Below are 24981 nucleotides of genomic sequence, written 5' to 3'. Positions count from 1 at the left end.
ACGTTCATCTCTCATGCTGCCATATCCTGGGATAGCTTCATCTGTTAATTGGTATCTTGAATGCTTAAAACAAATATCTGCAAGAACAGCAGGAACAGGTAACCATACAGTAATCAAAGTGCATCTTTTTTCACTTTTAAATGAGGTAAGATTTCAAAGACATCTATTCAGGTCCTTTCTCCTTGTGGTCACCTTACCACCCTACCCACATCAAATCATTTGCAGTGCGGTTTTTAAACGTTTTAAGTTCTCACTGAAAATTCTGTGTATTCATATATACACATACATGTGGATGTGGGACCACGTGCATTGGGTTCTATTCTGCAGTGATTATATTGTTTCTGCTAGCATGAAGAGTCAGGAGAGATTTCTGGAGCACCTTCAGCACTGACATAGTGAGTGACAATCAGTTTCATCTGTGCAACCCAGGTGACAGACTAAATTAGCCTGCAGCAGCTGTTCGACTTTGCCGACAAAAGGCAGAAGAATTTACCCAACAGCACAGCCAGCGAAATCACGGACAGTAAGAAGGATAAAGTTTATTTTAAAGCACCAGCTCACTGCTAGACCTCAACGAAGGGCAAACTTCACTTTATCGGTTTTATTCCCCAACGCGGGAACCGATGTTTCACTTCTTTGGAAGCAGCTGGAATTTAAGTCCTGTATCTTTCATCAGTGGCGAGGACACTGACTCGCACTGCCGGCGGGTAGGCAGCCCCGCCAGCCACGCCGAGCAGCCCGGCACCCATTTGCGCTTTATTTACTGCTACGCGTAGTTTTCCTTCCGAGAGCTCCCATCTTCTCCAGCAGCCTCCCGGGAAGGCGCCCAGCGCTCCCCCAGGAGGCGCCGGCTCCCGCTCCCCTCAGCCGCTTTGGCGGGAGACGGGCGCCGCTCGCCCCGTCCCGCCGGACAGCGGCGCCCCCCGCCGGCAGGAGGCCGCGCGGCACCCCACGGGCACGAGCACTGCGCTGCCCGTTCGGCTGACAGGGTTTAAATCGCGCTCTAATAACCCACGGGAGCCGCTTCTTCCCCGCAGGGCGAGCGGCGATCCCCCGCAGCGGCGGCCCCGCAGGCAGGCCGAGGTACCCGGGCCGCGGCCCTGCACCGCTGCGGAGCCGCCGCCGCCGCCCCCCACGCCGGGTGCGCGCGCAGCCGCCGGTCGCGGGGCGGGGCGGGCGCTCATTTCCTCCCTGGGCGCCATTTTGTAGCGCAGAGAACCCGCAAATAAAGAGCGGGCGGGAGCGGCGTGCGGGGGAGCTCGGGCGGGGGGAGGCGCGGCCGTCCTGGCTGCGGAGCTGGTGGCGGCGGAGGCGCCCGCGTAGCTGGTGGCGGCAGGCGTGGAGGTGGCGGCGTTTCGCCCCTGCTCGATGTGAGGCGGAGCGCGGCCCAGGCAAGCGGCGTGCGAGGGGCGCGGGGCCTCCGCGCCGCAGGCGGGAGGTGAGTGACCGTGCGAGCGCTCCGCCCCAGCGGGACGGACGGACCGGGCAGCCCGGGGTGCCCGACCCCTGCGGCGCCTCCATCCTTCAATTCGGGCGCGGGGGGGAAGAGCGGAAGCACTTAAGAGCCATTTTGTACGAGGCCCCGGCGCCTGGCCTGGCCGCGCGGCCGGGATCCTCCTCCCCCGGCCTTGGGCTGCCGCCGCGCCCCCGGGAGCCGCGTTTGGTGCTTCCCTGCGGGAGAGGAGCGAGGGCGGCGGGGCGGGCACTGCCTGGGCCGGGGGGCGGCCGCGGCAGCTGGGTCTGTCAAACACCTGCGGCTGCGGCCCTCGGAGTGGGGGTGGCACTCCCGCGGTTGTTGCTGAGGCGAGTGTGAGGGCTGAGCAGTTACGGGGCTACTGTGAAGCCTTTCTTTCTAAGCGTCAGAAGGCTCCTTAGTATGAGGGAGACAAGGAGATACTGGAGGGGGTCCAGGGGAGGGCTGCAGATAGGATTTGGGGTCTGGAATGTGTCTGTTGCGAGGAGAGGCTGCGTGAGCTGTGCCTGTTCGCTCTATGGAAGAGAAGACTAAAAGGGGCTCTCATCAATACATACAAATACCCTAAAGGCGAGTGCTGTCTTAAAGTGAAGGGTGCCAGACTCTTTTCAGTGGCAGCGGCAGGACGAGGGTCAGTGGCCATAAACTAAAACACGGGAAGTTTCACCTCATCACGAGGAAGAACTTCTTTGCATTGAGGGCGGCAGAACAGGCTGCCGTGGAGGTGCATTCCCCCTTAACTCCCTTCCAGGCTGCAGTGTGAGCTGAGAAATTTTTGAGCAATCTGAAGCACACTCATTCGGGACAGCTGCCCAGGCAGGTCACGGAATCTCCCTCTCTGGAGACATCCGGAACGACCTGGACACGTTCCTGTGTCATCTGCTCTAGGTGACCCTGCCTTGTTAGGGACAGGGCCTTCCAGCCCTAACGATTCTGTGATTCTGTAAATTATATGTTTGTATATATGTACACACGTACGTGCTCTGGGAGCTGGGAGCCCATACTGGGGTTTTCCCCATGGAACTCTTTCTTGGTATCATTAAAATAACTCTCAGTTTGTGTATAACAAGTAAAGCCTCGTACCTGATTCAATTACTTTTTGTTCATTGAGGTTTTTAAAAAAGTTTTTAAATCCTGTGTTTTATAAACGTTGTAGGAAAAGCTGTGCGGGCTTCTGTCAGAGTTATTAAAATTAAAACGTACTTTCCTTGTTTCACATTTTTTCTAATTGAAACTGCCATAGAAGCCTAAAACATTGAGTTTTTCTGAAAATTCTTTAACTGCCTGTTATTCTAAGTATGGAGTATGGTTCTGTGTTGCTTGTTGCCAGGAGCAGATATGCAGGAGTGGTGTGTGGCAGCCACTGTTTCTGCAAAATCATGCAAGTGCTTAGTTAGGATAGTACAGTTAAGCTGTTCATAATATAAATCACAAATACAATTGTGTTAATTCCAGTCAGTTATGTAGGAATGTTGTTTACATTGACTCTTTATTGTAGAAAGTGACTCTTCATCGTGTTCTTGCAAGATATTTCTGATATGGGTAGGAGAGGGATGATTTCTTCTAGAGGCAAGCCGAGTGCGAAGAAGCATCTCCTGATGCGCAGTGCTTGAGAAGTTACTGTGTTATGTTAAAATATATTAAAATAATGAACATTTCAGTGGCAGTTGTGTCTGTAGCATCCAGATTCACCTGTTTGTTGACAGAAAACTGAGCAAAATCACCGTGACTGTTGCTGTAGCCGGCCTGGCACTGCTGCTGTTTCTGAGAAACACAGAGCTCAACGACAGCAGTATTCAGCAGCAATAAATGCTCAAGCTTCTGCTGAGTTACTGCAGGTTCCCAAAAAGCTGTTGCAGGGCAGTAGCAAGGTGAAATTTGTATGTGTGGAAAGAGCTCTAAGTGTTTATCTGTAGATATTATCAACCTAACTTTTCCAGAATAACCTATGGAATATTTTTAGCTAGTGTGTTTTTTATCATAGCAAGTAATAATAGGTGGCAGTAAGGAGTAACTTCTGTAATGCAGTGGCCCATAACTTCAGTCTTTCATGCTCTTATCTGAAAGCAAGAGGTGGTTTTGTAAACAGTGATGTGCTGGGTGTAGAGTTAGAGTAGCCTGGTCTGGTGCTGGAATTCTGTGTGAGGTCTGGAGATGCAGGGTTTGACTACCATTGCATTGGAGCATCAACCTTTGATTTCTTGTACTCTTGATTGTCACAGCAATTGTATGTTTATAATTGCCATATGCTGCAGCAGGGATTACAAGCCAGATCTTTGGGGGAAATTCACGTTTTTTTGGTACTTGTGTGCTTCTGTACTTTTTTAGGGAACACACACATAATGACATGTGCACCATTTAGTCAGTGTTAGGTGTAGTTGTGTGAGACATCTGAAAAGCATGTTTCTCCCTGTCAGGAACTTAACACTAGCTGAGATCTTCAAGGCTACTTCCAAACTCCAAAGAAGTTAAAAGCTCTAAAAATCTTTGGAAAAATTACAGTGAGGGGGAAGGTAGGCGGCTTAAATACAGGGGTCACAAGCATTCCCTCTGTAATCCCAAGTTACTCTGAATGATTGAATTGGGCACTGGCAATTTGTATCAGCACCCTCTTAGGCTTGTATTTTCTATTTGAGGTATGTTTTTGGTAAAACAGTTTCAAATAAGGAGCTGCGTGCAGAAGTTGAAGTAAAATACTTGAGTAACTTCTTGTTAGCAGGAGGGAAGGGGGTGGGAGTGAAGGGCACTTCTTAGTTTAGGGAAGCACTTAGTGTGTTACTAAGCCTAGCACCAGGAAGCTGCCATTCATTAGTGAGATGCTTCTACTGAATGTTTTCTTTCTGTGGGTTCTAATGTCAGTATTTATTCTAGGAAGGGAGAGTGAGTGTTGGTTGTTTTGTTGTTGTTAACCAGGCCCTTGTTTGGTAGGGTCCTGTGTAGTTGTCAGCGGTCTCACTTAGTGCGGGTTGAAAACTCTGCTTCACTGGAATGTATTTGCTTGTCTTACTGACCAACAGTTTTGGGGTTTGGAAAAGTTAGATTGGTTCATTGAGTGTCGTTGTGAAAATACTAAGATAATCCATAAAAATCATTGAGAAAATAGAATATGTACTCCTTAAGAGCATTGTTTCTTTAAAGCTCAGTGTTCACAGCTCAGGAGTTGACACGTCCTTTCCCTGGTACATGTGCAGTAGCAGCTTTACAAGCTTGTCAACTCTTAGTATTATATGCAACTTTTCCACTAGGAAGCATATTGCAAAGATGGATGCCACCAGCAAACCCTGCATTTACTGTTACTTGAATGCCTGTAAGATTTAGGAGCTCAGTATTTCTTACATAATCATAGCTGTAGAAAATACTGTGTATTACTCTTTCGAGATAAGGAAGCATGTCCTGTAACTCAGAGCAGTGTGAATATTAACCTAGCAAAATGCAGCCCCCTTGTGCTCTGTGTGCACCAGAGGAATTCAGTTTGATGGCCTATCTACGCTAGTTTGCATCCTACTTTTCTTGAGAATATTCGCACGGGTTTTAAAATAACCGTACTTCCCGTTTGTTTGAATCTTAAGAGAATAAGTACTTGTAAGAACATGTTGTAATGTTCACAAATTATTCTCTTTTATTCCAAAGAGGAGGAGCAGCAGTATAAATTGCTTTCCTCAGACCCTGATTATCCTTTATCTTGTAAAATACAATGTTATGTAGATGTAGATGCATACTAAATGTCAGTTTGATACCAAGTTGGGTGGTTTTGATTAGTTAAATAGGAAGGATTGATTACTAATTGGCTTTTTAGATAGAAATAGAAAGTTTGAGCTAACTTTTAGAAAAAATGCAGCTGACTGTATCTAGATTACAGGAGCAAACATGTCATAGTGTTATTTTGTACTCTGGTGGTGCCTTGTGTGGAACCAACATTTCAGTGGTGTAATATTGCAAACTAAAACAATTAAGGCTATAAGTTTGACTTGTTCAGTGCTCTGTTTGCACTAAATAAAACTCCTTTTTCTCCTCTCCCTTCAGAGTTCACAATGACGAATGAAGAACCTCTCCCAAAGAAGGTATGTGTAAACTTACTTGTGACTTCACCCTTCCAGGTAATCAGGACAGCTTGATAAGTTGTGCTTTTCTTTTTGCTTCATAGGTTCGCCTTAGTGAAGCAGATTTTAAGGTTTTACCTAGAGATGAGCTTATCCTAAGGTAATGTAAAAAGTCTTTTTTCTCATCTCAACATTTTTGTGAACTTTCTGTGGAAGATGTGTGAATTTACTCTTTAGTTGTCTTTCAGCATCCTTGTTCTGAAAAACAGTTCTATTTGTTTCATAATGTATCTCTTCTGTAAAGTTCTCCTCTGGCCTCAAATATTTGTAGTTTGGAAGGGAACACTTCTTCCCAAGAGGCAAAATCCTTAATAGTATTTTGTAGAACATGAGCACAAGTATTTTTTTTTTCTTCACTCACAACAATAGAAGATATGATTGCTTGCATTCCTTGACAGGTAGCAAGCTATTTTAAACATCAGAAAAGTGTCAACTCTTTACTTCTCCAGTACTTTTTTATGCTTTCTCTGCCCTTGCGCTTGTCTTCTCAGCATGTTCAGATATTAACAGAAAAATGTTAAAATGAAGTTTTCATTGCCTAGAACTTTGATAAGAAAGAACCTGTCTGTCTTTTTAACTTTTTAGAAAGCTTAAGTGTCACGACAGGAACAATTATGGGGAATTCTGTTGCACATACCATCTGTTTAAAGAAACCACCCCAGGCCACTTGTCTGTGTATGCCTGAATTTCCTGATTTGTAAGCCAGGAGCTATCCAAACCAGCCTTCTGTGGCGCATCTGTTTATCTGCTGGAATAGTGGTAAACATTAGTTCTTGGCTTCTTGTACACGGAGTTATTAGTGTTATTAGGGTCTCAAGGTAAATTTTGCTGTTTTATAGAACAAAGACTAAACTGTGTGGAAACAAGGACTTACATATGCAACACTTGGTGTACATGGGGATCAGCTACCCTCTCTTCTGGGTAAACTGTCCTGCCTGCTCCTTTTGGGGTGACAGTTTTTTTTCCAAGGAGTAAACGGTCTGGCTCCAGATGTTTAAAACTAGTTTCTGTCTGCTTCTGAGTATCCAGTCTTTTAGGGTGTAAAGAAAAATGTATTTAAACAGTAAGAAAAAATGCTTCTTTCCTAAGTGGTTTTGGCCCTGTGATCCTTTTTGTAGAAAACTCCTAAGTCTCCAAAGCTGTGCCCTTTACTTGCTGCGATAAAATTAATGTGAAAGTACCAAAGCATAGATTCTGTGCCACTTGCTTTCTGACTGATAGTGTGAAAACGAGAAGAGGTTATCAAGGCTGTCTGTAACTTGCAATCATTAGTCGCTACATAGGGGAGATGAGTTTCCAGCACATATGCAGGAGACAATGTGATGGAATGCCTGCAAGGAGGTAAAGTATGTTAGCAGCTCACCTGTGTTAAAGAAGAAGCAGAAGGGAATTTGCTAATGACAGCTATGTTGCTATTGAATCATCTTCTTAGTGTGTAGAAAAACTAATATGCTCTCAAAAAGGGCACTTAATGGATTTAAGGAATATAACTGTTCAATATACTCATGTCAGTTTTTTAATGTACAATTAGGTTTTTTCTTTTTAGACTTGTTGTTTAGTAGGCCGTTTCAGTTTTACTTCTGGGAGATTGAAATCTCCTGAATTAACATAGAATTTTTAATGGTCAAATGGTGAAACTCCTTAGATCAGAGAGATCAGTTTAAGGGTTAAGTATGAATACTACTGCTCTCTTTTACAGAGCTTTGAGAGTTTGTTCATGCCGTTGCCATACTCAGCTGAAGAGATGTAAAATTTTGTTGTTGCTTGAAGGAAGAGATCTTGTGATTTCATTTCCTTTTCCCAGTGATGTGGTCTTGCTTGCTGTTACAGATCTCTGATTCTCTGATGCTTTTTTAGACCCTTCAGTGTACTGTTGGAATTCACTAAATGGTCCAAATTACCTATAGGTAGATTTATAGTTTCAATTAAAGTAGTGGTGTAGGTTAGAGAGTTAAAATGGAGCAGTTGTGGTGAGTCTGGCATAAAATACATGTTAGGGTGGGAAGGTAATGGCGAGGAGGGAGCAGACACCTCCTATATAGTGGTAAGCTATCAGATCAATTTTCTTTATAATGTGTGGTTGTACCATCATGAGGAACACACGTAGTTAGGTGCAGAGTACTACTTCAAAATCCCAAATATGCTGTGCTGTGAACTTTTTCATAAAGCATTTCATGCTAAACTTCACAGCAGACTTTATTTGCTACTGATTTGATGGTTTGTATAAAATGCAGTGCTTTTTTTAGGTGATGTTGTTTGACTGCGGATGAATTTCCTAAATAACGTGTTTTCAGAGAGTTGTTAAGCTGTTTGGCTTATGGATGGTGGATGTAATCAGAGAGTGGTCTTAACTTGAATGAGCTGAGATACAGCTGCTTAGCCTAGACTGCCATTTCTAGTGTTATGATACACTTCTGCTTGTCCTGTTCACTTGGTAACATACTTAATGTTGTATTTGTATTGCACTTTGTTACAGAATTTTGTTTGAATTGCTCTGCTATGAGAATAAAATGCATATAGGGTACTTTACAAAGATAACAGAAATAAGTAGTTTGATTCTAATGTTTGTCTAAAATACTGATTTTTAAGATGTTTTGTGTTGTAATACACAACTACCATTTTGTTCCTCTGAGATGCAAAGCAATTTAACTATTTCCACAATCAAAAGCTCCTTTTTTAAAACTGGAATTGTCTTTTGTGCAATTGTGTATTTCCTTCTTTACATTTTCTGATTATGGTATCAGTGTGTGCTCTGAAAGCTTAGGAATGACATGCCTTGATTTAATAAACAGAGCTTCAGAAATGTTTTTTCTTTTTATATCTGTGACAGGTGGAAACAATACGAAGCATATGTGCAAGCTCTGGAGGGCAAGTACACAGACCTTAATTGTAAGTTAGCTGGGTTTCAAAATGGTTCACGTTATCAGAATGTGTAAAGTAATATGTGTGTTTTCTAGAAGTGCTAGAAGTAAGATATACTAATCTGTTATGTCAGTTAGTTGTTAGGAAAACAGCCCTTGTTTTTCTACTGCAAGTTTTCAGCTTCTCCCAGCTTTCTTACCAGCTTCTTTTCCAGTTGCAAATTTCTGCCACCATGTAAAAAGTCTTTATTTTGCATCTATAGGACACAGACTGCTGGGCAGGGGGAAGCTTTAAAGCATAACCCCATAAATAAGTGTACTTTCAGAACTTTACCATTAGAAAAAGAAACACTGTCTACTGAAATACTCCAGCAATGTCTGTGCCTTTAGTAGTCTTACAGGATTATAAGGCTGGGAGGAGAAACAGTGTTTAGGGGTAAATGTCTAAAATGAGTCCCCAGGGATTGTTTGATCTGATTAGGCAAATTTGATTGTCATTCTTACATGGTCATTAAAACTTGGTCTTTTGGAAGATAATGTGGGGAAAGCATCCTACTCTGAAATGATACAATATGAATACATTCTGGGAGTGACTGAACACCCAATCCTAAGTCACTTTTAAAAGTTGTATTGCCAGTTAGGGATGGTGTCTTTTGTGTTTTCCACTCACCTTTTCAGTCTAAATACTTAGAGCTATAGTACCACTGAGTTTGAAGGGCATTTTTCTGTCAGTCCAAATGGATGTTCTCTATTTTGCTGTTGTTACCTCCTTCTTCTACTGCTGTTTCATAATATTTTGTAGAGAATAAAATAGAGCACATGGAAACAGGTGATTCCATTCACATCTCAAACTGTCTAAACATAGATAAATAAGTTGTTTCAACATTCCTGGTTTCTTGATTTTAAAACAATTCATTAACACTGACCACTATGGCCTGTACTATCTGCAAGGTTTTATTTAGAAATCATTGTCCTGAGGCAGTTGGATGCTCAGGTTATATTTAGAGCTGATTATTCTCCAGAAATTAGGAAAAAATGAAAATTTAAATTTTTCAAGTTTTTGCGTTACATATGGCAAGTAGTAGAGTGAATGTACACAGTTGGTATTGAGCTGCCTGCATGTTTTTGTTTGAGCAGTTTGGAAATGTGCTGCATTCTCTTGTATTTCATATATAATTTTTCATAAATGTCCGTGGATCAGAATTCTAGTTGGAACAGAATATTCTTGAATATCTTACTGTTTGCTCCTGGAGTATTGAGGCCAGTTTGAGGATTGCCCATAAACAGCAGTGTTTTACAGACTGCAGATTGATTTTTGCAGCACAAAGTGATTTCCTATACAGACATGGAAACATCTTGAAAGTTTTAGTAAGTCTTAAAGGAGGACCAGGAATATGGCTTTAAAGCCAGCTGTTGTTAAGCTTTTCCAATACTTACTGACATTTTGTTTTTTGTTTATGCTAGTTATAAACATGCCTGCAAAAAGTGTAACTGTTTATGAAATTGGTTTTTAGATTCTTTTAGCTGCCTTTTTAACACTTCCTATGAGAGGGTACTATAAAACGCTTTCTCTGTTGTTGCTTGTGTTAGCTAATGATGTGACGGGGCTGAGAGAATCTGAAGAGAAGTTGAAACAGCAACAGCAAGAGTCTGCCCGAAGAGAAAATATTCTGGTGATGAGGCTGGCAACTAAGGAACAGGAGATGCAAGAGTGTACTGTAAGTATTCCGAAAGGATAAATGTGTTCAAACTGTTGTAGCAACATCAGCTGTTGAGCCAGTACCATACGAGCTGGACAATGTTTTTTGTGTATCTACACCATCACATTTTCTGTGTTTAAAGGCACAGCAGGTAGCTTAGTTGAATGAGTAAAGATCACTTCTTAAAAGTTTGGGGTTTTTTTTAATACTAGTTATTGCTATTGATTTTCAGCAGCAGTTGTGATTGAAGCTTGGTTTGCTTCAAACCGAGCTAATTCTTGCATGTGCCATGCTTACTCTCTTCTAGCATTTATCTGCAGAGCCTATCTACAAAAATTTTACTTCTGAGTATCATTAGAGTCAGGAACAAATGAAAACATAAGGATATGATTGTGTTTGTTTGGTTTCATTTAGGAGGTTTGAGGCTGACACATTGCCTTTGGCTAACAGTGTAAGGCTGTTTGTAAGCCTCTGTCTTCTTGGCCGGATAGATGAAGTTGCTACTGACTTGTTTAAAGTTCTTTTGCAATTTGGCAGATCTGCTTAATTTCTACTGTTCTCAATATGTATTTTGTTGATCTTTGTTTCTTGCTCCTTCATTTCTGGCCATTTTGTGTCTTTTACATCTGTGTTTAGTTTTGGTTTCTTGGAAACTATCTCATATTGGATTACTTTCTTAACATAATTTTCATTCTGCTTGAATCTGGCAGCTTCTGAGAGGAATGCAAAAAGCTTATTGCTAGTTTTACTAATATACTCTTTAAGCTTCTCTTATGAAAAGTACAAGCTCTGTGCAAAACTAATAACTAGTGTTGTAGTTTTCCTTTGCTTTTTAAGTTTTCCTTTCCTTTTTGCCTGAAGTTTTTCAGAGCAGTCAGGTATAGTAGTGTTACTGAACTCTGTACACAGTATTTTCACTTTTGTTAAGACCATAAGATCACTTTAGTTCACAGTGTGATAAACAAGAAAAAAATAAAGGGGATTAAGCTTACTTTGCAGTGGCAAAAAATGAAGCCCAGAATCATTGAGGTTGGAAGAGACTGGCAGTTTCTAGTCCAGCCTGCCTGTTCACAGCAGGTCAGTCAGGCCAGGTTACTCAGGACTGCACACTATTTTAAGCATCTCGTGAAATGGAGAGAAATGCAGAAGTCTTTGACCTGTGCCAGTGTTGAACCACTGACGCAGCAGAATGTGTGTTCTTATGTTTAAGTGGAACTTCACATGTTTCAGCTTGTGCCCATCACCTTCTGTGCTTTCAGTGGGCACTGTTGGCTTTGCTTTCTTTACTCCCTATCAGGTATTGATGCACATTGGGAGCATCTCCAGACTGAGCAGCCCTAACGCTCTCAGCCTCTGCTTGTGTGTCACATGCTCCAACGCCTTTATCAGCCTCACAGCCCTTCCTTGGCCTCACCCTGGTATGGCTGTGTCTCCCTTGTACTGGGGTGTCCAGATCTGCACCCAGTAGCCCAGATCTCTCACCAGTGTCAAGGGAGAGGAAGGATCAGCCCCCTCAGCCTGTTGGCAGCACTCTGCTAATGCAGCCCAGGTGCCAGTGAAGATCTGTTCTGGTACTGGACTGCAACGCTTCCCCAGTTGTAGGGCTGCTGTATTGGTCATGCTTCACTTGGGAAGTTGTACTGATAAATTCTGCTATGTGGAACACCAGTAATAATAGGCTTTATTTTCTTTTGAACTTCTTAGCATATAGCTAAAACAGTAAATACTAAAAATAAATTAAAAGAAATACAAGTTTTTCACCAAAACCAAATTTGTGTGCGCTGTATTTGCCTTTGTTTCTTCCTTGAAGTTATAAACTTCAAGTATTTAATGCTTTGAATTTGACTGTCATGAATGATTTGAATATCATGAAGACTATAGGGGTTTTGGCTGCACTTTGTTAGATGTTTATAGCTGCATAATCTTTCCAGAACATCTGTTTAGAAGAACTTCTGAAGAGCTTTTATTTTCAGTGTACTTGAAAAAAAAAATAAAGGATGTGTAACAACCTACCAAAAAGAAACAAAAAACAGACACATGCCCACACACTCGGGTGGTTTATATTTCTTCTGCTCTTGACTCAAGAATGACACTGAGGATGTAATCTCCACAGCACATGGTGGTGGGAAGATGCATCCTTGAAGAAGAGGTGTAAAATGGGTACCCTGGAGGTGTATAATGGAGACATGGTCACATTTAGGTATTTTGAAGTTTAAAAATGCACATAGTTTCAGGAAGGTCTGAAGGACTGCTTTCCTTCGTATTACTAGAGAGTATTTTTTCCACTACAATAACAGTAGAAAAATGTCATGTTGGATAAGATGCAAAGTGAAGCTACAGGTTGCTAAATCATTTAATAAGCTGTTAATCATGTGATGTTACTCGACATGCCCAATTTTAATCCATAAAATAAATTTTCCATATTTTTATTATAGTTAACAATTCTTTTATAATCTAAAAATACACCATTAACATTTATATTAACATTTAATGTTAGTGGTAAAATATACCACTAACATTTATATGTAAGCCTTCAGTGTTTCCTGTCACATTATAATTAGAAAGACTGAGCTTTTATGGTGCCTCGTTTCTTGAAAATCTGCAGATGTGTTTTTGGGACATTTTATTTTTACAGACTTAATGCATTCAAATTTTAATGGTTAAAAACTTAATACCATACCATGTTCAACTGCTGGTAGTTGGCAAAGACTGAGTTTTCTGATCACTTGTGTAGAACACCTTGCTTACTGAAGTACACCAGCTCTGTTTTAAAACAGAGTGTGATGAGCCCTATTTTGGTGTTTTAATTTTCACCCTTTTTAAAAGTAGTAGTTTTTTAGTGTGTTTTCAGCTTACGAAAGTCGCCAGTTGTCATCTTAAAGTGTAGGTGTGCATGTCAGAGTAGCAGTAGCAGAATCATTGCCCTTATTCTGTGTCAGTGCTGTTTTTGAAGAAAGAAAATGGGAGGGAGGTGCATAGCTCCATTCTCTCTGATGCTCTGTGCTGAGTCTGGCAGGAGAATATATGGATTTCTTCAGAGCCAGCAGCTTAGTAAAAGTCTGTGGCAGGTGCTGCAAAGTTACTCTGTGGTTTTAGAGTCCCTAAGGGCTACTTTGAAGTACAGGTGTTTGACATCCTGTGTGCCCTGTTGCCAGCAGCAGCCTCGAGCTACCTTCCCCCAGCAGGAACAGCCCTCTAGAAGAGGTTGCTGCTCTTAGGGAGCAGTATTGGCTATGGTTTCTTCATAAAGCTTTATTTCTGGCACAAGTGGTGGTCAGGTTAATGCCACTTCAGGGAAAGGCCTTAACCTCTTTCCAGGCTGCTGCACAGTCACTGAGAGTCAGTGGGTAGACATTTGGAAATACTTGCTGCTCAAATATACTTTTCGTGGAACAGATAACAACGAGTGGAACTCTGTGTGGGTGCAATTGGACTGTAGCACTAGGTAGTCATCACTCCTGTGGTTTGTTACAGCTCTTCTTTCTCTTCTTAGTTGTGTGCTTTATTCCTTCCTTGTAAGAAGGATATACAGTTGATCTGACTTTGGTTGCTTTTGCTTTCTCTCAGGCACCTGTGATCTGTTTTGTAAATTTGTCATGTTTAGAGTGTCGGTTTTTTGTAGCTATCTTTGGATGATTTCAGCTGAAAGCATGCAACTGTTTCCAAGAATGTGAGAACTAGGGGCATTGAAAATGTTACTGTCTGTCTTTAACAAAATAATACAAATCCACATGAACAAAACCTCACACAGCCCTCTAAATAGACTGCTTTCAGTGCTCTCCTCCTGCCTTGGGCTGGAACAGAGAGAAAGCTGTAATGCTTAATGTAAAGCAAGATTTTTATTCTCTTTGTGAAAATTACCTCTACTTGTCCATCTGATAGGCTTTTGAAAAATACTAGCTGGTGTGTGCTTTCATGTTTGGGAACATGAAGAGTCTGTAGGCATTTCAGGTGTTAAAGTGGGCATTCCCTGGGGTCTGGCATTGAACATGACTATTCCTGTATGTACAGCTATAGCTTGAGGTTGGTCCTGACTGTAGGCAAACTCTCCTGCTCCCTAACCCTTGCCACCTGCAATATCAGTGGGAGGTGACTCGCACCAGAAAGTGATTAGAGGGAGCAAAAATGTGAGGTTTGGACTGGCTAAGCAGGAAGGTAAACGTAATTAGGAAATTGGCAGAAAAGAGGAGACATTTGGGCTTGCTTTGGGAACAGGTCATACTTGGGAGGAGGAGGTTGTTAGGTCTTCATGGATGAAGAGCCTGACAGATGAGAACTCTGGAGTTAACAACTGGAGAAAACACTTGTTTCTCAGGAATTGAGAAAATTTAAGTTGGAAAAAGTGGAGGGAAAGAATGGTCTTTGAGGTTTGGGGAGGGAATGAGCAAGGATTGTTAAGCTTAAGTAAGTTTTTTTTCTACGTGACTGCTTTAGGAATGATGGTTGAACTGAAGTCCTGTGCATTTGCCATCTGCTGGGCTCAGGAGTGTGAGCTGGAGAGACCCCAATGAGATTGTTAAATAACTGGCATTGCACAGCATTGGCTGGGTCCTCTGGAGGGTTTGAGTGCATTTCTGGTGTGACTGAGGAGCAGCAGCACCAATTCTGTGTGCTAGTGATCCTGGCAATCTGTTACAGTTTTTAGATTTATGGTGTAAGAGGGAGGATTCTGGGCCTTGGTAAGACCAGGAAATGGCCTTTCTCCCCCCCCAGGTAGAGATGTCTCTTTAAAAATGGATTTGGAACAATGTTGCTGTATCATGATTATATATCTGAAATATTTTGCCAGTGAATTTGTCCATTTTACTGTCTACTAGCTCTAGCCATCACAAAGAATTGACAGGTTGTTGAAATACTTCAGTAGCAGAAGAATCAAATAATTGAGTGGACAGGAAATATAAATCAATAACAATGAATAAGATTTACCTTTATTCAGTGAGCAATATATTTGCATTCAGTAAGGCAAAGGCCCGAGAGGTAAAATGCCATCCAAGAAATGTTAGCATAACCTTAATCTGGATTTTCCTGTTTCTAGGTGCATTACCCACATTGTATGTGGATTCTTTATTTCCTTAAAATATTTATATGCAGTGCTTTATTCCCTTTATATTTTTTCTGCATATATAGAACTTTAAAGTATGATGATTTCAATTTTAAGTAGCTAAGTATTTTTATTTTCATAATAACAAATTAATGTGTCCAAGGAAATACTTGTGTTATTCCACCTTTGAAACCACTTGAAATAAAATCCAGGAAATTTTACTGCTTGACAATACATAAATTAAAACATGTTACACTCAATTTAGAAGTGACTGAGGTTCCTACTGCACATGGAATGTATGTAGGACTTGTGTACTTCCTCTTCACCACTGCTGTGTAAAGACCCCATGAGAGCAGCTCAGGAACATGGGTGAGCTGTCAGTGCTGCTGGCTGTGCTGTGTCCCAAGGAAAGGAGACAGTGCAGGGAGACTCTTCCCCTTTAGGGTTTGTCAATTCAACTCTCTTGCTCTCAAGTCTGCAGGACTGCCTGCATGGGAAGCAAACCATCTGACTTTCAATGAATGTCTTTTAACAGCGTATGGTTCTGTTCACCTCTTGCTGATGAAGAAAAGTGTGTGATACAGGGGGCACCATAAATTGAATTTAGGAATCAACACATTCTGTGCAGGCTTACGCAGTATTGGTGATTAGCAGGGTTCCAAATGTGTACATTTCATACAATTTTAGATATGTCTGTTGTGATGGCATTAAAATTGAAGAAACTTTTAAAGTTAATTCTATTTATTTACATTTGTTTTGAACAATAAATACTACATTTAAAAGGAAACCTCTCAGTTACTACTTCTGAAATTTTGACTATTGCTACTGTTTCAAACATATAAAATTGCAATTCCTTTGGCTTAGTTTTTTGCAAAGAGAATAAAATCCAACCAAAATCTGTTTTAATTGCTGTTAGTATTTCTAAATTTTTGTTTTAGAGAAACTCAATCTTGCATCATAAGTGACTACTACAGTTGCAAAAACCCTTAGGTTCTAAAAAGCTTTTTTATTTGCTTGTAAATATTTCTTGTCAATTTCTGCTGTAATGTTCCTTAATAACTTCCACTGAACTTAAGTGGGAATTGACTATCTGTTTTAAGCAGGTAATTCTTTCCATATGCTCTTTGTTCCCCAGAAGGAGTGCAGGGAGATAGAAAAGAAAGGGAGCATTCTAATGTTCCGGATATTGCTCTGACAAATGTAAATTGACATGTAGAAAATAACCTTGGGACCTGGAGGGGAGTCTGCCATGACAGGTAAAGCATGGCAGGTGCTTAGGATGGGGCCTTGGGTGAGCAGGCACATGGACAAGGGTGCAAGGTGTGCACAAGTGGTTGTTATCCTGCGTTTTTTGGGTTACAGTGTGAGAGAGGGCAAGCTACCTTCATGTTAACTTTGGAGTAACTATTGGTATTGAAAGGACTCAATTTTTATTTAATATTGTATGAATAACAGTCTTTTTTTCTTATTTTATGCAGAATCAGATTCAGTACCTCAAGCAAGTCCAGCAGCCTAGTGTTGCCCAACTGCGATCAACAATGGTAGACCCAGCCATCAACTTGTTTTTCCTAAAAATGAAAGGTGAACTGGAACAGACTAAAGACAAACTGGAACAAGCCCAAAATGAACTGAGTGCCTGGAAATTTACGCCTGATAGGTAAACAAAACAAATACTCCCCAGTCAAGACTTCCCTGACAGTCCCACTACGAGAATGCTATGGTGGGACAGCCAAGTACTCGTTTCCACACCAAGACTCAGACGTTTTGAGGCAAAAGCCACATTCTTATACTGTCCAGCTTGTAATGATTAATGTAAAACTTACCAGATGAACCTTGTGTTTCAGCTTTTTTCTCCCCTTTGCTTCAGAGGCCTGACAACGTCGGACTATTCTGAGGAAATGGCCATCTTCGAAAAAATGTTTTCTAGAACATGTAGACATTTGCAAAATTGTTCTATTTGAAGAAAATAGAGGGAGAAACAGAAGTCTTAAGTCTGTGGCACACTGTGTCTACAGACAGTTTGGAGGAGAGAGAACGTAGAGATTATAAATCATGAATTGAACATGTAAAATTCCCAAAAAATGTAGAAGTGGAATATGCTTCGCTCATAACCTTGAGCCTAGTGACTTAGAGACACTGTAAGTCAGTTTTGCCAATAAGACTGTGGACTTCCTGCTTGTTCACTGAACTGCTGGGTCAAAACTCGATGAGGTGAATTTTGCATTAAAGAGTTTATTTGCTAACCAGTTTTGAATAGCCACAAGAGTGCTATTTGATATCACTACAGTGGTAGTGTACACATTTGACTGTTTAGCCTTTGGGCACTCTAGCACTTGATGCAGCCTTAAGTCACTGTTGCTAAATAATGAACTGTTTTCTGGATGGTTGGTAATACTGTGGACGCCTCAAAATTAGGACTGTACAAAACTGTACGTTCCATCTAAATGCAGGTTTAAAATTGTTTGAAGCAATATATATTTGATCACAACTAGCATGTATAAGAAAAACTGGTTGTGATAAGAATTTCACTGCATGTTTTCATGCAGAAATGAGACTTTTTTTATCTTCATTCTAAGAACTGATCTCAAATGCTTAATACAGAAGGCACATGATGGCAACTGTCTTCAGTGTTGGTGGGGTGCTTTTATTCCGTTGTACACCTGGGGTTTTTTGTATTGTGCTTCTCTATAAAATGTGCCTTGAAATAGTTGTAATACATAGTTCAAGGAACACTTCTGGTTTTACTGTTGTATCGTGAAACTCCTGGGATGAACGAGAATTGAACAGGTTGTTATTTCTGCATTGTCTCGTTCGCTGAAAACAAAGTCAGTATTTTAACAAACCAAAAAACCTTAAATGCATGCATTTTCTTTGGTGGATTCAGTGAAGGAGTTTTTGCTACTCTACTGATGCCTCTGTTCTGTCCTCCCAAGTTACTTGTAAGAGTAGCAATCTGGGACAGTTGGGAGTGCATGTCTAAGGTCTGTAAAGCAAAATGTAGATCTGGTGTAGCATTTGTGTTTGTTTCTTCCCATAGCAAAGAGAGTTCTGTTTAGTAATCTGAGGTGTTGATTTTTCAAAACAGTTGGGCAGTGTTTTATGACTCAGTTTAAAAATTAGTTTTTAAATTAAAGAGCCATTCAGCTGTCACAGAAGGTGATGTATTCTAACAGTTTTGCTGACTTTTATTAAGATTCCATTACATAATTTTGACTTGGAAGTATCTTTAACTGTTTGTGCTTCAGATGATTAATATGGGATAAAAGACTAGTATACTTATGCAGGTTTTTTTTTTTTTTTTTTGCATGAGTAATGCCTTAACACCAAAAGAAAAATCCACAGAAAAACTTTACCTTTTAAAAAGTGGTATATCTGGAATGATTTTGCTATAGCAGTATCTATGCATAATTTATTGATCTAGCATCAAAACAGAGGTAAGACTTACATTAATAAAATGTTAATGTGTTACCAAGACATTTGTAAAGCTCACTGCAGTGTGTTGAAAGAGGCATGCCATGCAGATTGTTTGTTTCTAACTTGGAATTCAGAAATTTATTTAATACATGTAGGTACAGGTTGGTTGTTTTCTAAAGTCTTTAGGCTCTGAATGCGTGAGTACCACTGAGGAGAGACAAGTAACTTGCCTTTATACCCAAGTGTCAAAAGAAAATGCTATTTCTTTAGCTGCAACATCCCCTAATTTGCATAATATAATTTTAAGTCAGTGGTGTGAATGTGCATAATTCATACATGCAGTGGCAGGAATATAGAAAGTTAGTTATTTCCTGGTAAATAATTGAGGCTTTGTTAACTGGGTTAAGATTTTACTGGTTTTATTTCTTGAAAGGTGAAGAAATTGGCTCATGTAAAATATTTGTAGGGTTTTTTTAATTCTCTTTGCATCTTGGGCCTCCTCCCCCCAGTTGTTTTAATTGTCCATCCATGTACACAACTACTCATTTCATGGCATCTGGCCTAGTTTTTGAAAGAAGCAGTGGCCCTATTCAGATCTTAAACTGGTGTTCTCCAGGTGGTTAACACATTAACTGCAGCCCTAGGCAGAGCTAGCTCTGGACCTTAATGTAGGTAAAGCTGTGCAGCATTAACATTGCTGATGTCTGGAGGGGGAAATAAAAGACATGTAATCAAAGGAATGGCTATGCTAAGCCATTTTAACCATCATTAAGCAGAGTATAAGCTTGGAATAAAAATTAGTTGAAATGGCATTTTGCAGTAAGTGTAGTACAACAAACTTTAGTCTTCTGAAATTTAACCATTTATATTCTTGCAGGTTTTGTTGCATGTGTGTTCAAGAGGATTTGTGAAAACAATGCTGAACTTAGTTTTACAGTTCAGATGAATTATTTTAATGGCTACTGTATTTAATTTATTTGAATGCACTGTCTTTTTTGTAAATTGCAAGGGTTATTCTCTACTAGCTCAGAACATCTGGAAAAATTTTGATGAGAAGAAATAGCATTATAGGTAACTATGCAAATTTCTATACAGGTAATAAATATTTAACATTCTGGCAGGAGTTAACCTGAAGATATTAATGGGATTCTAAAATTGTCCCAATTCCAAGGTAACTGGTACTTGCTGATTCTGCCGTTGATGTTGGTTTGTGAAGAGAAAAGCATTCAATGACATAAGCATTGTAAACTTTTTCTATTTGTAGTGATGGTGAATACATTAACAGGAATTTGCAAATGGCTAAAAATCATGTCTGCCTAATAACTTTTGGGATCTGTCACATTGGTTATCTCCAAAGTGGTCCTGCTTTGCACAGAATGAACATCTCTAAGGAAACTTGCATCTTAAATGTGCGACTTGGACTGTATTAGGTCGGCACAATTTAAACTTCAAGGACCTGGCATTGGACATCACATCAAGAAAGAAAACAGGCTGCTGCCTTTAGCAGATTTTCAGGCCTCCAGGACTTTACACAGCCAGATTCCTTCTGGAGCAGCCCATCTGAAAGATTTGGGAAAGTCAGTTGAAAAATGTTAAATGGGGCAGAGTTGGCAGAGAAATTAAAAGTTGTTTAAGGCTTGAGTGCTCAGAAGGTAGCTGATAAGGAATTGCTGTTTTAAATTATTGTACTTTGGTTGCAGGAGAGAATTGTGGCTGTGATTGTAGCAGAAATTTGCTCTTCTACTTTTTTAATCCTCAGGTTTTTTCAGTATTTGTCACTTGTTTAAAAGCCTACAAAAAATTAAATGACCTTCTTGGTCTCGAAGAGAATACAAGTCTTGCTATTGAATTCACAATAAAACTGTTCAAGTTTGGGGTTTTGCCAGAGCTTACACCTCTGTAGAAAAGAAGACAGCTTCATTATGGTGCTGAGCCTATTAAAAGGAGAATTGTTTGGGGATGCTCTCCTGACTTGGCAGACTGAGAGTCCTAAAGGACTTTAATTTCTTTCTTTCATGGAGTCAGCTGTATTGCCTATATATTAATTTGCATACTACTTCCTATAATGCTTTACAATGAGATTTTTATCATGAAGATTAAAGATGTGTAACATTACCCATTTAGAAAAGAAAATCTTGTCAGTTTCTACCTGTTTCACGTTTCTTTCAGAAACTGTGTCCTAATGATCATTACTTATGTTCTGAAATCTGTCAATTTAAAGAAAGTAGATAGATAATATACCCCTTCCTTGATGTCCTTACAATGTCCAGCTACATTTTCATTCTTCTTCACCATACAAGATGTACTTATGACCATAGAAATCATGAAGCAGACTCTGCATGTGACTGTCAAACACATAAGTTGAGTTGCAAAATGGACATCTCATTTTTTAAACAAGAGTACGTGGACAGCATTTAAATGAATGCTTAAACCTATTAAAGAAAAACAGTTGTCAGTATGAAAAATGAACATGAGATTATTTCCCCCAAGCAACTTCTCTTCACCCAAATTCAGTTATTAAATTTCATTACTACAACAAATGGGCAGTGATTTTGCTTATAATTTGCTTGTTTGTATGCAGTCCTTGATTTTTTTGAATTGAAAAACACATCTTTAATCAAGTATTTAACTACATTAAGAATTGGCACATGCAAGATTGTGCATACTGATAATCCAGATGTTGGTATTAAAAAAGTGCAATATGCTTATTCATATTTTCAGTAATAAAACTTGCCTTCCACTTTGTGGGACAGCGACAGAAGATCACCTGGCGTTGGAACAGCACGTGGTAACTATAGGGAGACTTTCTGCTATGACAATTATGTTGAGGCATAATGTTCCTTGGATTGTGACATGCAGAAATCGCATCTCCTTTTTGTCTTTATTAGTGATTGAGGAAGATAACTGAAGGTTTTATATTCATTTTGTGATAGATGGCTCTTTCCTTTGCAGCCAAACAGGGAAAAAGTTAATGGCGAAGTGTCGAATGCTTATCCAGGAGAATCAAGAGCTTGGAAGGCAGCTGTCCCAAGGACGTATTGCACAGCTTGAGGCAGAATTGGCTTTACAGAAGAAATATAGTGAGGAACTTAAAAGCAGTCAGGATGGTAAGGGATTTTTTAACAAAAAATAGAAAAGTTGCCTTGCACTTCTGCAAGTTTAATTCTGTGATGATATAGATAATACAAAATCACCTTTGCCAGAATGAAAGGGCAATATTGAGTAAAATATGTAATAGTAAGTATTAATTGGTAGTCTTAGTTAAATAAAATCGTTAAATTTGGGGGAACTCATGGGATTCACAGCTCCAGTAATGCAGTGCTTGCAATAGAGATTTTTATACTGTAAGTCTTGCTATTTAATAGGGAATGTCTAGACTGCACACATTACTGGTGAATTGGCAAGATGAGAGCTGTTTATAACATATAGCCTAGGCATGCACTGAGAGCAGAAAGCTTCTTGTTAACTCTGACTCATTTGGAATTTTTTTAAAAATTCACCTTTTCAACAATGCTTAAGAATATGAAAAACTGATTTTTTTTCCTTTTGGTAACTCAGGTGAATGAAAATGTCTCATTGTGTTTATAATCGAAATTTTGCAACACCATAAGCTTAAATTGAAATGATCTAAAAACTCTGACCTCTTGCACAATTTAAATGGAGGGGAAAATGCAGGTTTGAAAGTCTTTCTTCAGTCTCAAATTCTTTGTAGTGTCAGTGGCTCTTCATAGAATGTTAGATTAGGTGTTCTGAATATAACCTATATGGGTAGTCCTGGGGTTATAACCTATATAGACATCACATAGATCTGAATATCTTTTTGTTTGTTTTGCATCTGAAGATTGTAAGATACCAGAAACTTGGTATGGCGTCCCATCTGAGATGCATTTTTAGGAGTAGATCATATTCCCCAATCATATTTTCATCTCTTTGAGAAAGCAGCAGTATAAAATAACTAGAACTCTTAAGGAAATGATTGTATAGTGTCATTTTGTGGGAATAGTAACTACTGTTTTGATAATGCACTTCAACAAAATTTACCAAGTACATAATTGAAGCAAGTGTAGATGTTCTTCAAAGACTGCTGCTTTTGAATGTAGTAATTTCCAGCATTGAGTTGCTTCTTCCCCATATATGAATGAAGATGATGTTACTTCTGCAATAAGAGTTCTCCTAATGATTGTTTTCTGTAGCAGCAAGAACATTTAAAAAAAATTTACAATATTAAGCAGTTTGCATTTTTTTTTCTCTGGCCTACTGATGGTGCAGTTGAACTGAAGACTGAATCAGTTTCTTATACTGTTTTGTGGTCAAATTTGTTTTGTTCCAGAATGCAATACTAATTGTAAAAACCTTTTTGTGATATATAAATATTAAAATGCTATGAAATTAGTTAACCCTCTGTTGGTAAGAAGGTATTTTTGCATTCTCTCTTGAACAATTTCAAGGATTAAACACAGTAAGAATTGAAACTTCCTTGAAATAGGATGAAAAACTACTACTTTTGGCTATTGAATAGGGTTTTGCAGTAACTCAGATTTTCTACGTATGGATATGGTTCATGGTCACTTTTACAGTATTTCTGCCAGGGATTTATACTTGAGTAAAAGTAGACACAGTAGGATCTACTTGCACAATATTAATTACTGCAATTGAGCTTTTTCCCGAATATCTTCCTTTCTTGCTCAGAAGTTAAATTTTTCTCATATGTTTTCAGTAGCAGTTTAGAAAATAGGTAGATACCACATTTTCTCCTTCAGAGGCAGAGTATCAAAGCCAGTGCATACCTGATGGCTGAGACAATAGTTCATTGAAAAATTTCAGCATAAAATGTTGAGTTACGGGATTTTAATTTCTTGTCTGAGATTTAAACTATATATGGGCTATTAAGTGTTTGCAACCAATGTGTTTTCTTTACATAGAATTGAATGACTTCATCATCCAGCTTGATGAGGAGGTAGAAGGTATGCAGAGTACCATTCTAGTTCTTCAGCAGCAGTTGAAGGAGACGCGGCAGCAGTTGGCACAGTACCAGCAGCAGCAGGCGCAGGCCCCCAACCCAGGTACCAGCAGGACTCCATCCTCCGAGCCCGCGGAGCAGGGAGAGGCGGCGGGCAAGGACTGCAGCCGCCTGGCAAACGGACCAAGCAATGGCAGCTCCTCCCACCAGCGGACGTCTGGGCCTGCATTTTATAGGGAGGGTAGCGGCACGGAAGATGACTTCCCGGCTTCTCCAGGGAATGGTAATAAGCTTTCCAACCACTCTGAAGATAGAACTGGTAGAGGAAGTGGTAGCTACATAAACCAGCTCAGTACTGGGTATGAAAGTGTAGACTCTCCCACTGGCAGTGAAAACTCTCTCACTCACCACTCAAATGACACAGACTCCAATCATGATCCTCAAGAGGAGAAAACGGTGAGCATGAAAGGTAACAGAACTGTGGGTTCTCGTCATGTCCAGAATGGTTTGGACTCCAGTGTAAATGTGCAGGGTTCAGTTTTGTAACATTTTTCTGCAAAATTTTTATACAGTGTCATTGAAATTGGGAGAGGATACTGTCCAGAAGCCGTTTAAATTAGTGCATACTTGTCACAATTTTGCCTTTTTGTGGGTTTCTTTTTGCTTCAATACCTCTGCCACTTTGGAAATTTTAACAGTTAATTACGTTGAATGTTGCTAAAAGGATGTTTGTGTAGCTCAAGTTATTTTTATATGAGTTAATGTGAAGTTGAAATGGAAATTATTTCCATAAAGTATAACATAAATGATGTCTGTACAAATCTGTGTATATCTAGAACCTGTGCTGTGTAAGGGCATTCTTACTCATACTGTTATACTTAACACCACCTTCAAGATTTGTCATAATAGCTGTGGGTTTGACTGCCAAGTTTGCCCAGTACAGTAGTTTTATCACTAAAAAGATGGACTTACTGAAGGAGTCCTATAGTAGTTTCAGTGTTAATTACAGTTTTTCCCACCATACATCTGTGCATTTTCTCCTTAGGTGACCGAATGTTTATGAATTGTGTGCATAGTTACTCAGTTTTTAAGAACTGTTGTACCCTGTTGATGCATATTGCTCTGTGACTCCAATATTATCTTACCTGTACTGACCAAACCTAAATAAAAACTTTTAATAATGTAATTTCCTCATTGTTCTGCATTGGCTTATGTGGCTTATTTGTATGTGGTGTATTGATAGTCCTTGCTTTTGAGTTGAATTTGTATCTGTGTCAATCCTCTCTGGTACAGCGTATGCCCAGTACATGAAGGTGTAGGTGTGTGCTAGTACTAATTTCAAGACAGCCTGGTAGTGCTTGTTCTAAAGGTTTTGTCCTGACTGGCAGAAAAAGGGTGGGGATGGGGGGGAGGTGGGAAGGAGGAATTAAT

At 39.9% G+C, this 24981-nt stretch overlaps 1 protein-coding gene across 1 annotated transcript; it reads left to right on the top strand.

Annotated features, from left to right (window-relative positions):
- The first annotated feature begins 1296 nt into the window (after positions 1–1296).
- WTAP (WT1 associated protein) lies at positions 1297–24744 on the top strand. The gene is made up of 8 exons (XM_005488091.4): positions 1297–1438; positions 5498–5535; positions 5619–5674; positions 8405–8463; positions 10026–10153; positions 16655–16833; positions 21543–21697; positions 23513–24744. Exons 2-8 carry the CDS (start codon positions 5506–5508, stop codon positions 24094–24096), a joined length of 1191 nt encoding a protein of 396 aa, XP_005488148.1. The 5' UTR covers positions 1297–1438; positions 5498–5505; the 3' UTR covers positions 24097–24744.
- The last annotated feature ends 237 nt before the right edge of the window (positions 24745–24981 follow it).

Source organism: Zonotrichia albicollis, chromosome 3 (assembly GCF_047830755.1).
Source record: "Zonotrichia albicollis isolate bZonAlb1 chromosome 3, bZonAlb1.hap1, whole genome shotgun sequence".
Taxonomy (NCBI): domain Eukaryota; kingdom Metazoa; phylum Chordata; class Aves; order Passeriformes; family Passerellidae; genus Zonotrichia; species Zonotrichia albicollis.
Note: the sequence above shows the minus strand (reverse complement) of the source record. Positions and strands in the feature narration are given on the sequence as shown.

Coding starts and splice junctions, on each gene's coding strand:
- WTAP (XM_005488091.4), top strand. CDS start 5,506: ATGACGAATGAAGAACCTCTCCCAAAGAAG. Junction 5,675..8,404: donor AGAGATGAGCTTATCCTAAG/GTAATGTAAAAA, acceptor TATCTGTGACAG/GTGGAAACAATACGAAGCAT. Junction 10,154..16,654: donor AGGAGATGCAAGAGTGTACT/GTAAGTATTCCG, acceptor TATTTTATGCAG/AATCAGATTCAGTACCTCAA.